The following is a 14,395-nucleotide window of genomic DNA, read 5'->3' as shown; positions in this document are numbered from 1 at the left end:
TTCATGTCTCAGGTAGCCTGTCTGCCCTCCCACCTCTCTGTTTCATGTCTCAGGTAGCCTGTCTGCCCTCCCACCTCTCTGTTTCATGTCTCAGGTAGCCTGTCTGCCCTCCCACCTCTCTGTTTCATGTCTCAGGTAGCCTGTATGCCCTCCCACCTGTCTGTTTCATGTCTCAGGTAGCCTGTCTGCCCTCCCACCTATCTGTTTCATGTCTCAGGTAGTCTGTATGCCCTCCCACCTATCTGTTTCATGTCTCAGGTAGCCTGTATGCCCTCCCACCTCTCTGGTTCATGTCTCAGGTAGCCGGTATGCCCTCCCACCTCTCTGTTTCATGTCTCAGGTAGTCTGTATGCCCTCCCACCTATCTGTTTCATGTCTCAGGTAGCCTGTATGCCCTCCCACCTATCTGTTTCATGTCTCAGGTAGCCTGTCTGCCCTCCCACCTCTCTGTTTCATGTCTCAGGTAGCCTGTATGCCCTCCCACCTCTCTGTTTCATGTCTCAGGTAGTCTGTCTGCCCTCCCACCTATCTGTTTCATGTCTCAGGTAGTCTGTATGCCCTCCCACCTCTCTGTTTCATGTCTCAGGTAGCCTGTCTGCCATCACACCTCTCTGTTTCATGTCTCAGGTAGCCTGTCTGCCCTCCCACCTCTCTGTTTCATGTCTCAGGTAGCCTGTCTGCCCTCCCACCTCTCTGTTTCATGTCTCAGGTAGCCCATGAAAGCCTGCATGGATAGAATGCAATAATTGACTAATATATGCCATATTCTAATAATTCATATGTGCCAGTGTATCGCCACGGTCCTCGCCATGGTGAAACTTACACTCCTGTAGATCTGAAATAAATGGATGGTAAAACTTGCCAGCCAACCAGAAAAGCAAGACGAAGCAATTCAGGACAATCCTTGTCCTACAAAGAAACAGTATTTTTATAGTTGGAAAATGGATTTAGCAAGCAGTAGGCATATTAATTAAATGTGGAGTTGAGCTTTAGTTTCAAGTTGTTTTTACATGACGTGCACAAGTACAGTGAAATGCCTTTCCTGCTCTAACCCAACATTGCAGTAATCGATATCAGTGTAATACTAAAAATAAAGGTAGAACAAACAAAAATAAATCAAATAAGAAGAACGTGAGTAAGCTATATACAGGTTCAGTTCCAATTCCACATTTCCAATGTGCATGGATACTGGAGTGATAGAGGTAGATACAGTTGATGTCGGAAGTTTACATACACTTAGGTTGGAGTCATTAAAAATCATTTTTCAACCACTCCACAAATTTCTTTTTAACAGACTATAGTTTTGGCAAGTCGGTTAGGACATCTACTTTGTGCATGACTCAAGTAATTTTTCCAACAGTTGTTTACAGACAGATGATTTCACTTATATTTCACCGTATCACAATTCCAGTGGGTCAGAAGTTTACATACACTAAGTTGACTGTGCCTTTAAACAGCTTGGAAAATTCCAGAAAATGATGTCATGGCTTTGGAAGTTTCTGATAGGCTAATTGACATCATTTGAGTCAATTGGAGGTGTACCTGTGGATGTATTTCAAGGCCTACCTTCAAACTCAGTGCCTATTTGCTTGACATTATGGCAATATCAAAATAAATCAGCCAAGACTTCAGAAAAACAATTGTAGACCTCCACAAGTCTGGTCCATCCTTGGGAGCAATTTCCAAATACCTGAAGGTACCACGTTGAGCTGTATAAACAATAGTACGCAAGTCTAAACACCATGGGACCACTCAGCCATCATACCGATCAAAAAGGAGACGCGTTCTGTCTCCTAGAGATTAACGTTCTTTGGTGCGAAAAGTGCAAATCAATCCCAGAACAACAGCAAAGGACCTTGTGAAGATGCTGGAGAAAATATGTACAAAAGTATTTATATCCACAGTAAAACAAGTCCTATAATCGACATAACCTGAAAGGTCGCTCAGCAAGGAAGAAGCCACTGCTCCACGACCGCCATACAAAAGCAAGACTGGTTTGCAACTGCACATGGGGACAAAGATTGTACTTCTTGGAGAAATGTCCTCTGGTCTGATGAAACAAAAATAGAACTGTTTGGCCATGATGACCATCGTTATGTTTGGAGGAAAAAGGGGGAGGCTTGCAAGCCGAAGAACACCCATCCCAACAGTGAAGCACGGAGGTGGCAGCATCATGTTGTGGGTTGCTTTGCTGCAGGAGGGACTGGTGCACTTCAAAATAGATGGCATTATGAGGCAGGAAAATTATATGGATATATTGAAGCAAGATCTGAAGACATCAGTCAGGAAGTTAAAGCTTGGTCGCATATGGGTCTTCCAAATGGACAATGACCCCAAGCATACTTCCAAAGTTGTGGCAAAGGTGTATGTAAAGGTGTATGTAAACTTCCGACTTCAACTGTATATATAGGGGGAAGGGGACTAGGCAACAGGATTTAAGATAAACACAGTAGCAGCAGGTTTTATGTGAGTGTGGGTGTTGGAGTGACAGTGTGTGTGAGTGTGTTAGGGCCCTGTGAGTGTGCAATATATCTGTAAAATACAAGGGTCAACTCAGATAGTCCATGTATCTGTTTTGTTAGCTATTTAGATACCCATTTAGCAGTCTTATGACTTGGGGATAGAAGCTGTTGAAGAGCCTGTTAGTATCAGACTTGATGAACTGGTACGGCTTGCCATGCAGAAACAGAGAGGGCAGTCTATGGCTTGGGTGGTTGGAGTCTTTAACGACTTTCCGGGCCTTCTTTTCACACAACCTGATATAGAGGTCCTGGATGGCAGGGAGCTCGGCCCCAGTGATGTACTGGGCTGTCTGCACCACCATGCAATCAAGGGTGGTGCTATTGCCATACCAGGCAGTGATGCAGCCAGTCAAGATGCTATTAATGGTACAGCTGTAGAACTTTTAGAGGATTTGCGGGCAAATGCCAAACATTTTCAACCTCCTGAGGGGAAAGAGGCACTGTTGTGCCTTCTTCACGACCATGCTCGTGTGTGGACCATTTTAAGTCCTTAATGATTTGGACACCAAGGAACATGAAGCTCTCGACCCGCTCCACTACAGCACGTTTTCTATAGTCCACGATCAGCTCCTTGGTCATACTGACGTTGAGGGAGAGGTTGTTGCTCTGGCACCACACTGCCAGGTCACACACAGGTCACTGACCTCCCTGTCGGCTGTCTCAGAATTGTTGGTGATCAGGCCTACCACTGTTGTGTTGTCAGAAAACTTGATGATGGTGTTGGAGTCGTGCATGGCCACACAGTCATGGGAGTACAGAAGGGGACTTCTGCTTTTACACCTGCATTGTTTGCTGTTTGGGGTTTTAGGCTGGGTTTCTGTACAGCACTTTGAGATATCAGCTGATGTACAAAGGGCTATATAAATAAATTTGATTTGATTTGACTAAGCACACACTGCTGAGGTGCCCCTGTGTTGAGGGTCAGCGTGGCGAATGTGTTGTTGCCTACCCTCACCACCTGGGGGTGGCCCATTAGGAAGTCCAAAATTCAGTTGCGGAGTGAGGTGTTCAGTCCCAGGTTCCTAAGCTTGGTGACAAGCTTGGAGGTGACAATGGTGTTGAATGCTGAGCTGTAGTCAATTAACAGCATTCTCACCCACCTATTACAGTAGGTGGGTGAGGGCAGTGTGGAGTCCAATTGAGATTGCGTCGTCTATGAATCTGTTGGGGCAGTATGCAAATTGGAGTGTGTCTGGGATGGTGGAGTTGATGTATGCCATGACTAGCCTCTCAAAGCACTTCATGATTACAGGTGTTAGTGCTACAGGGCGGTAGTCATTGTAGCAGGTAGCCTCAGAGTTCTTGGGAACAGGAATGAGACATGGAGAGGTTCAAAGTTGTGTTGACATCATGTGCCCCACGTACCTGCAAAACTATTCAGCAATCATATTTAAAACACTGTTGCCATAATAAAGTTACACAAACGAAAAATCTACTCCTGTTGAAGGGAACAAATGTGGTCGATCTTTAGAAGATGTCTTTTATATCTGCAGTTTACAAACCAATTTTGCAACATTGCTTTTGTCGAATAAACCTGAGTCAATGTAAACCTGCCTATATCCTCATCATAATAAACCTGGGTCAATGTAAACCTGCCTATATCCTCATCATAATAAACCTGGGTCAATGGAAACATGCCTATATCCTCATCATAATAAACCTGGGTCAATGGAAACCTGCCTATATCCTCATCATAATAAACCTGGGTCAATGGAAACATGCCTATATCCTCATCATAATAAACCTGGGTCAATGGAAACATGCCTATATCTGTAACGAGTGCGCTGCGAGCCGGGAAGCAAGTACAGGGAGGGAGTGTTTTAATAAATAAACACGAAACGCAAACAATGCACCGACATGAAAACAGAGTCAATAACACCTGAGGAAACGGGAGTGACAGATATAGGGAAGATAATCAAGGAGGTGATGGAGTCCAGGTGAGAGTCATGAGGTGCAGGTGCGCTTGACGATGACGACAGGTGTGTGGGATAATCAGCCACCTGATGACCTAGAAGCCGGAGGGAGTATACGTGACAATATCCTTATCCTAATAAACCTGGGTCAATGTAAACCTGCCTATATCCTCATCATATTAAACCTGGGTCAATGGAAGCCTGTCTATATCCTCATCATAAAAAACCTGAGTCAATGGAAACCTGCCTATATCCTCATCATAATAAACCTGGGTCAATCGAAACATGCCTATATCCTCATCATAATAAACCTGAGTCAATGGAAACATGCCTGTATCCTCATCATAATAAACCTGGGTCAATCGAAACATGCCGATATCCTCATTAGAACTAACAGAAAAGGAGAAAAACATCATCACCACAGTCAAACTAGTGTATATCTAGGATCTGTCGTCATCACATTCAGGTTAAGATACTAGGATCTGTCGTCATCACATTCAGGTTAAGATACTAAAATCGGTCTTCATCACATTCAGGTTAATATACTAGGATCTGTCGTCATCACATTCAGGTTAAGATATTAGGATCTGTTGTGATCACATTCACGTTAAGATACTAGGATCTGTCGTCATCACATTCAGGTTAATATATTAGGATCTGTCGTCATCACATTCAGGTTAAGATACTAGGATCATAATATCAGCAAAATATGTGTATATGACCCCAAAAAATTGATTTAATTAGGTATGTACTGTATGTGATGAAGCCAGATCCTAATATATTAACCTGAATGTGATGACGGATTCATAGTGAAGGCTGGGTTCGTGCAGATAACCAACAATTTACGACGTTTGGAATGAGACTAACGTGAGGTAAAGAATAATTCATTAATTAGAAGACTAATTGATCAGATATTAAAATATCAGAAAAGTTATAGTGGGGAAAATGATTGCTTTGTAATCTGAAGATTTTCCTTGGTGCCCCGACTTTCTAGTTAATTACATTTACACGATTAGTTTAATCACGTAATAATAATTACAGAGAATTGATTTGATAAAATACCAGTCTTCACTTTAATGATGCCAAAGACACGACAATGTCTATGTATATACACGGTCAGTTCTTATAACCTTTAGCTGTACCCTTATCCTACTCCTCCTCTGTTCCTCTGGTGTTTTAGAGGTTAACTTCTTGGATATAGGGGGCGCTCTTTTAATTTATGTTCCCGTTTTAAACAAGATATTTTGTCACGAAAAGATGTTTGACTATGCATATAATTGACAGCGTTGGAAAGAAAACACTCTGACGTTTCCAAAACTGCAAAGATATTGTCTGTGAGTGCCACAGAACTAATGCTACAGGCGAAACCAAAATGAAATGTCATACAGGAAGTGCCCCAGATTTTGAATGCGCTGTGTTCCAATGTCTCCTTATATGGCTGTTTATGGGTCACGAATGAGCTTAGACTTTCTGTCGTTTCCCCAAGGTGTCGACAGCATTGTGACGTATTTGTAGGCAAATCATTGGGAGATTGACCTTAAGAGACTACATCTACCAGGTGGCCGCTTGGTGTCCTCCGTTGCAATTATTGCGTAATCTCCAGCTGCGTGTATTTTTCGTTTGCTTCGAGGAGAAACACAGCTGCCACGAATGATTTATCATTGAATAGATATGTGAAAAACACCTTGAGGATTGATTCCAAACCACGTTTGCCATGTTTCTGTTGATATTATGGAGTTAATTTGGTAAAAAGTTCGGCGTTGTAGAGACTGCATTTTCTGATTTCTTTCTTAGCCAAACGTGATGAACAAAACGGAGCGATTTCTCCTACACAAATAATATTTTTGGAAAAAATGAACATTTGCTATCTAACTGAGTCTCCTCATTGAAAACATCCGAAGTTCTTCAAAGGTAAATTATTTTATTTGAATGCTTTTCTTGTTTTTGTGAAAATGTTGCCTGCTGAATGCTAGGCTTAATGCTATGCTAGCTATCAATACTCTTACACAAATGCTTGTGTAGCTATGGTTGAAAAGCATATTTTGAAAATCTGAGATGACAGTGTTGTTAACAAAAGGCTAAGCTTGTGAGTGAATATGTTTCTTTAATTTCATTTGCGATTTTCATGAATAGTTAACGTTGCGTTATGGTAATGAGCTTGAGGCTATAATTACGCTCCTGGATACGGGATTGCTCGACGCTAGAGGTTAACCCAGGCCTTGTGTGTCCCCAGGCGCTCGTATTTGTTTACTTCTGTAACCCGGAAAAGCCTTGGGTTCATGCATGTTAACATCAGAAGCCTCCTCCCTAAGTTTGCTTTATTCACACTCCGCCAATCCTGATGTCCTATCCGTGTCCGAATCCTGGCTTAGGAAGACCACCAAAAATTCTGACATTTCCATCCCCAATTACATTTTCCGTCAAGATAGAACTGCTAAAGGGGGCGGAGTTGCAATCTACTGTAGAGATCGCCTGCAGAGTTCTGTCCTACTATCCATGTCTATGCCCAAACAGTTCGAGCTACTACTTTTAAAAATCCACCTCTCCAGAAATAAGTCCCTCACTGTTGCCGCTTGTTATAGACCCCCTCAGCTCCCAGCTGTACCCTGGACACCATATGTAAATTAATTGCCATCTATCGTCAGAGTTCATACTGTTAAGTGACCAAAACTGGGATATGCTTAACACCCCGGCCGTCCTCCAATCTAAGGTAGATTCCCTCAATCTTACACAAATTATCAAGGAACCTTCCAGGTACAACCCCAAATCCGTAAACATGGGCACCCTCATAGATATTATCCTGACCAACTTGCCCTCCAAACACACCTCTGCTGTTTTCAATCAGGATCTCAGTGATCCTACGTCCGTTATGGGTCCACGGTCAAACGACCACCACTCATCACTGTCAAACGACCACCCCTCATCACTGTCAAACGACCACCCCTCATCACTGTCAAACGACCACCCCTCATCACTGTCAAACGACCACCCCTCATCACTGTCAAACGACCACCCCTCATCACTGTCAAACGCTCCCTAAAATACTTCAGCGAGCAGGCCTTTCTAATCGACCTGGCCCGTGTATCCTGGAAGGATATTGACCTCATCCCGTCAGTTGAGGATGCCAGGTTGTTCTTCAAAAGTGCCTTCCTCACCATCTTAAATAAGCATGCCCCTTTTCAAAAAATGTAGAACTAAGAACAGATATAGACCTTGGTTCACTCCAGACTTGAATGCCCTTGACCAGCACAAAAGCATCCTGTGGTGTACTGCACTAGCTTCGAATTGTCCCCGCGACATGCAACTTTTCAGGGAAGTCGGGAACCAATATACACAGTCAGTTAGGAAAGCAAAGGCAAGCTTTTTCAAATAGAAATGTGCATCCTGCAGCACTAATTCGAAAAAGTTTTGGGACACTGTAAAGTCCATGGAAAATAAGAGCAGTTCCTCTCAGCTGCCCACTGCACTGGGGCTAGGAAACACCACGGATAAATCCACGATAATCGAGAATTTCAATAAGCGTTTCTCTACGGCTGGCCACGCTTTCCACCTGGCTTCCCCAACCCCGGCCAACAGCTCTGCACACCCCGCAGCAACTGGCCCAAGCCCCCCCACTTCTCCTACACCCAAATCCAGACAGCTGTCCTGAAAGAGCTGCAAAATCTGGATCCCTACAAATCAGCTGGGTTAGACAATCTGGACCCTCTCTTCCTGAAATTATCTGCCGCCATTGTCGCAACTCCTATTACTAGTATGTTCAATCTCTCTTTCGTATAGTCTGAGATTCCTAAAGATTGGAAAGCTGCCGCCGTCATCCCCCTCTTCAAAGGGGAGACACTCTAGATCCAAACTGTTACAGACCTATATCCATCCTGCCCTGCCTTTATAAAGTCTTTGAAAGCCAAGTGAACAAACAGATCACCGACCATTTTGAATCCCACCTTACCTTCTCCGCTATGCAATCTGGTATCCGAGCTGGTCACGGGTGCACCTCAGGCATGCTCAAGGTCCTAAACGATATCATAACCACCATCGATAAAAGACAGTACTATACTATCGACCTGGCCAAGGCTTTCGACTCTGTCAATCATTGTATTCTTATCGGCAGACTCAACAGCCTTGGTTTCTCTAATGACTGCCTCGCCTGATTTACTAACTACTTCTGAGATAGAGTTCAGTGTGTCAAATCGGGCATGTTGTCCGGACCTCTGGCAGTCTCTATTTGGCTGCCAAAGGAGTCAATTCTCGGGCCGACTCTTTTCTCTGTATTTATCAATGATGTCGCTCCTGCTTCGGGTGATTCTTTGATCCACCTCTACGCAGACGACACCATTCTGTGCCTTTCTTTGGACTCTGTGTTAACTAACCTCCAGACGAGCTTCAATGCCATACAACACTCCTTCCGTGGCCTCCAACTCCTCTTAAACGCTAGTAAAACTAAATGCATGCTCTTCAACCGATCACTGCCCGCACCCACCCGCCCGCCTAGCATCACTACTCTGGACGGTTCTGACTTAGATTCGGTTCTGGCTAGACTGTAAACTCTCCTTCCAAACTCATTTCAAACATCTCCAATCTAAAATCAAATCTAGAGTCGGCTTTCTATTCCGCAACAAAGCCTCCTTCACTCACGCCGCCAAACTTACCCTAGTAAAACTGACTATCCTACCGATCCTCGACTTCGGTGATGTCATCTACAAAATAGCTTCCAATACTCTACTCAACTGGATGCAGTTTATCACAGTGCCATCCGTTTTGTTACTAAAGCACCTTATTCCACCCACCACTGCGACCTGTATGCTCTAGTTCGCTGGCCCTCGCTACATATTCGTCGCCAGACCCACTGGCTCCAGGTCATCTAAGAGTCCATGCTAGGTAAAGCTCCGCCTTATCTCAGGTCACTGGTCACGATGGCAACACCCACCCGTAGCACGCGCTCCAGCAGGTGTATCTCACTGATCATCCCTAAAGCCAACACCTCATTTGGCCGCCTTTCGATCCAGTTCTCTGCTGCCTGTGACTGGAACGAATTGCAAAAATCGCTGAAGTTGGAAACTTTTATCTCCCTCACCAACTTCAAACATCTGCTATCTGAGCAGCTAACCGATCGCTGCAGCTGTAATAGTCTATCGGTAAATAGCCCACCCAATTTACCTACCTCATCCCCATACTGTTTATATTTATTTACTTTTCTGCTCTTTTGTACACCAGTATCTCTACCTGTACATGACCATCTGATCATTTATCACTCCAGTGTTAATCTGCAAAATTGTAATTATTCGCCTACCTCCTCATGCCTTTTGCACACAATGTATATAGACTCTCTTTTTTTTCTTTTTTTCTACTGTGTTATTGACTTGTTAATTGTTTACTCCATGTGTAACTCTGTGTTGTCTGTTCACACTGCTATGCTTTATCTTGGCCAGGTCGCAGTTGTAAATGAGAACTTGTTCTCAACTAGCCTACCTGGTTAAATAAAGGTAAAATAAAATAATGTTATATTCTCCACCCGGCACAGCCAGAAGAGGACTGACCACCCCTCAGAGCCTGGTTCCTCTCTCGGTTTCTTCCTAGGTTCCTGCCTTTCTAGGGAGTTTTTCCTAGCCATCGTGCTTCTACACCTGCATTGCTTGCTGTTTGGGGTTTTAGGTTTCAGTACAGCACTTTGATCGGCTGATGTAAAAAGGGCTTTATAAATCAATTTTATTGAATAAGGTCTAGTGAACCTGCCGGTTCCATGTCAAAAAATAATCTACTTATTTTGTTTATATAAATTACTACATGGTAATTTACACGTTGATAATAACTAGTAAATGAATCATCCGTTTGTAACGGTTTTCTTCCTGGGAAGGAGAGGAGGACCAAAATGCAGCGTGGTTATTTATAAACATCTTTAATGAAAGATGAAAACGTGAACACTATACAAAATAAGAAACCGTGGAAAAACCGAAACAGTCCTAACTGGTGCAAAACACAGAGACAGGAACAGCCACCCACAAAATACCCAAAGAATGTGGCTGCCTAAATATGGTTCCCAATCAGAGACAACGATAAACACCTGCCTCTGATTGAGAACCACTCAAGGCAACCATAGACTTACCTAGAACACTAAACTGAACACAACCCCATTAATCTACAAACACCCCTAGTTAAGTTAAAACAAAACAAATAAATCACCCATGTCACAGCCTGGCCTAACCAAAATAATAAAGAGAACACAGAATACTAAGGCCAGGGCGTGACAGATGAGGGAATTGTAAATATAAATTACATTTGTTTAAGATCTATATGACCTTATAATTGCTGGAGACAAATGTGAAACCAGTTATATGGCAGTAAACTGAAGCATATCAACATATCAACTTTCTCACAGTAAAGTTGATGAAATTCTTTGCTATTATGCAGAATTTTAATTGTATGGCCTTTTAACTTACAGGAATGTGCACTCTCGAATGTCTTAATTATAGGCTACTCCGGCTTTCTCTGTTTCCTATTTCTGTCATGTTAAATATTAGTTACTATCAGTATCGACCGTCAGTAGGTGTAATGACAACACATTCAACTGCCAATTCAATGTTCGTTCCCTTTAGTTGGTATAGCCTACATTTTCACTCCATGCAATAACAGTTTGAACCCGAACCATGTTACAATACTTGGCTGTGTCATCACACAGTTCCATGGTTAGTGCAGAATATAGACAAGGGTATAGCTACTATTGTACACTATTCTCCCTGTTACTTTCACGAGGGAAGTCTGAATACCAACTACTGAGAAGTGCTTAAGAAAGGCATAATTTCCTAAAGTACTGCAATAAATAGGGGATAGGGTGCCATTTGGGATAGGTGCACAATAACCAGGAGGGCTGAGCCCAGACTTGGCTCTCTGTCGGGAATTGTCAACAATCTGCATTTTAATAACTTCCTGTCTCTCTTTAATACCATCCCATGGGGCTGGGAGGGCTGGGAGACAGGCGGGGCAGGATTCTCAGGGAGGCCGGCCATGTACCCTCCCTCCCCTGGTCCATTGGCAGACCAGCAGCCTCAGCAGGAGGTAGGGGAGGGAAGAGGAGGGCCCAGACTTGGCTCTCTGTCGGGAATTGTCAACAATCTGCATTTTAATAACTTCCTGTCTCTCTTTAATACCATCCCATGGGGCTGGGAGGGCTGGGAGACAGGCGGGGCAGGATTCTCAGGGAGGCCGGCCATGTACCCTCCCTCCCCTGGTCCATTGGCAGACCAGCAGCCTCAGCAGGAGGTAGGGGAGGGAAGAGGAGGGCCATGTGCCAGAGAGCCCCTTTCCTCCCAGCCTCCAGCCAGATGATGTGTGTTTCTGTGGAGTGGGACTGTTAGTGAAGGAGCTCTCCGCCTGCCTGTGAACAGAACAGTATTCAGCAGTAAGTAGCAGGTGCTGTGAGAAGCCTCTCTGTTCCTACTGGACATCAGGAGCTGCCAGACCTCTCCAGAACCTCTCCAGAACCTCTCCAGCAGCCAGAGAAGAGCTCTTGAGGGTCAACGGAGCGAGGCCAGAGAGGGGCGGGTAAAACCATGGACCTATGTGCCTCCACTCTCGAGCTGCTGGGGATGGTAGTGTACATGGCAGCCTGGCTGTGTGCTCTGGCCACCACCCTGATGCCACAGTGGCTGACCCTGTCCACAGACCTCTTGCTCACAGAGAGCTATGAGCTGGGTCTCTGGGAGACCTGCGTGGTCCAGGACATGGGGGGGATGGAGTGTCGACCCTACGACAGCCTGCTGGGCCTGCCTCAGGACATCAAGGTGGCCCGTATCTTCATGTGTATCTCCCTGGCTGTGGGCCTGCTGGGCCTGCTGCTGGCTATCCCTGGTCTTCACCTGGTCAACAGCTTCAGCCAGGGGCTGGAGGGCTGCAGGGCCAAGAGGATTATGAAGGTGGCAGGAGGGGTACTGGGGATGGTAGCTGGGGTGCTTTCTCTGGTGCCTGTTTCCTATGTCGCCCACTTGACGGTAATGCGTTATTTTGATGAGTCGGTGCCGGAGGTGGTGCCGCGCTGGGAGTTTGGTGATGCCCTGTTCTGCGGCTGGGTGGGGGGGTTCCTCCTGCTGGTGGCTGGATTACTCCTGTTTGCATCCTGTCTGGGGCCTCCTCTGGCAGACCATTCCAGGGGACCCCAGGCAGACTATTACTGTGCACCCCAGGCTGACCATTCCAGGGGACCCCAGGCAGACGGAGCACCCCAGGCACAATTGCAGAAGAGATACGAGGTCCGGAATACAGATCATTCCTCCAGGAAACCTCCAGAGTATGTCTGAGGCAAGGGGAAGGGAGAGGAGAGGAGAGGCGATACGAGGTCCAGAGTATGGATCATTCCTCCAGGAAACCTCGAGAGTATGTCTGAGGCGAGGGGATGGGAGGTTTACTGGAGGAATGATCCGTACTCCGAACCTCGTATCTCTTCTCCTCTCTCTGAGGCGAGGGGAGGTGGAAGGAAGGAGAGGGGAGGGGAGAGGTATTCTATTCTGGAAGGTTTATGGATGATTCTGCCTCTCTTGAAAATAGTTAAACAGCCTAAGAACCAGCCCTGGCACTCTGGCTGACTGCTTTTTATGTCAAACCCATAGGGAATACCTGGAGCAACTTTCACAATACATTGTTTTTAAGTCAGATACAGAGGAAATTGTTTGGATGTAAACCTGCTACATCCACACCCCATCCTCCCCGACTCTATAAAACCTGCTCCAGCCTCACCCCATCCTCGCTGACTCTATAAAACCTGCTCCAGCCTCACTCCACCCTCCCTGACTCTATAAAACCTGCTCCAGCCTCACTCCATCCTCCCTGACTCTTTAAAACCTGCTCCAGCCTCACCCCATCCTCCCTGACTCTTTAAAACCTGCTCCAGCCTCACTCCATCCTCCCTGACTCTATAAAACCTGCTCCAGCCTCACTCCATCCTCCCTGACTCTTTAAAACCTGCTCCAGCCTCACTCCATCCTCCCTGACTCTATAAAACCTGCTCCAGCCTCACCACATCCTCCCTGACGCTATAAAGCCTGCATGCAACTCTTTCTGACAATTTTTTTTAATAATGTCAATTTAATGTGGAAATTAAACACTTGATATACAGTAATTGCAAGAAAAAATAGTTTATTATATATAAGTATATGTTCACTGAATTTAAGATGTTTTTGTAAATAATAGTTGACAATTATATCAATCATAAATCAATAATCTACTGTGATGAATTGATCTGAATAAAATTGGTTCCCTCCAACATGCTGAGGTTGACATCCAGACTACAATGTTACTGTTTTCTTCATCTTCTCTCGACGAGTTACAACCAGCCATGTAGATGGGTTAGGGTTAGTACCAACCATCCATGTAGATGGGTTAGGGTTAGTACCAACCAGCCATGTAGATGGGTTAGGGTTAGTACCAACCTGCCATGTAGATGGGTTAGGGTTAGTACCAACCATCCATGTAGATGGGTTAGGGTTAGTACCAACCAGCCATGTAGATGGGTTAGGGTTAGTACCAACCAGCATGTAGATGGGTTAGGGTTATGGTTAGTACCAACCAGCCATGTAGATGGGTTAGGGTTATGGTTAGTACCAACCAGCCATGTAGATGGGTTAGGGTTATGGTTAGTACCAACCAGCCATGTAGATGGGTTAGGGTTATGGTTAGTACCAACCAGCCATGTAGATGGGTTAGGGTTAGTACCAACCAGCATGTAGATGGGTTAGGGTTATGGTTAGTACCAACCAGCCATGTAGATGGGTTAGGGTTAGTACCAACCAGCATGTAGATGGGTTAGGGTTAGTACCAACCTGCCATGTAGATGGGTTAGGGTTAGGGTTAGTACCAACCAGCCATGTAGATGGGTTAGGGTTAGTACCAACCAGCATATAGATGGGTTAGGGTTAGTACCAACCAGCCATGTAGATGGGTTAGGGTTATGGTTAGTACCAACCAGCCATGTAG

At 45.0% G+C, this 14,395-nt stretch overlaps 1 protein-coding gene across 1 annotated transcript; it reads left to right on the top strand.

Moving 5' to 3' along the window:
• Positions 1-10,164: 10,164 nt before the first annotated feature.
• Positions 10,165-13,712, top strand: LOC115122707 (putative claudin-24). Its single transcript, XM_029651952.2, has one exon. It carries the CDS (start codon positions 11,980-11,982, stop codon positions 12,721-12,723), a length of 744 nt encoding a protein of 247 aa, XP_029507812.1. The 5' UTR covers positions 10,165-11,979; the 3' UTR covers positions 12,724-13,712.
• Positions 13,713-14,395: the final 683 nt, after the last annotated feature.

The sequence above is a fragment of the Oncorhynchus nerka genome, linkage group LG25 (genome assembly GCF_034236695.1).
Source record: "Oncorhynchus nerka isolate Pitt River linkage group LG25, Oner_Uvic_2.0, whole genome shotgun sequence".
NCBI classification, from domain to species: domain Eukaryota; kingdom Metazoa; phylum Chordata; class Actinopteri; order Salmoniformes; family Salmonidae; genus Oncorhynchus; species Oncorhynchus nerka.
This window is presented reverse-complemented; position numbering and strand designations above follow the sequence as displayed.

What these genes read in the sequence shown, in the direction of transcription:
- LOC115122707 (XM_029651952.2), top strand. Translation starts at nt 11,980, where the DNA reads ATGGACCTATGTGCCTCCACTCTCGAGCTGCTGGGGATGGTAGTGTAC.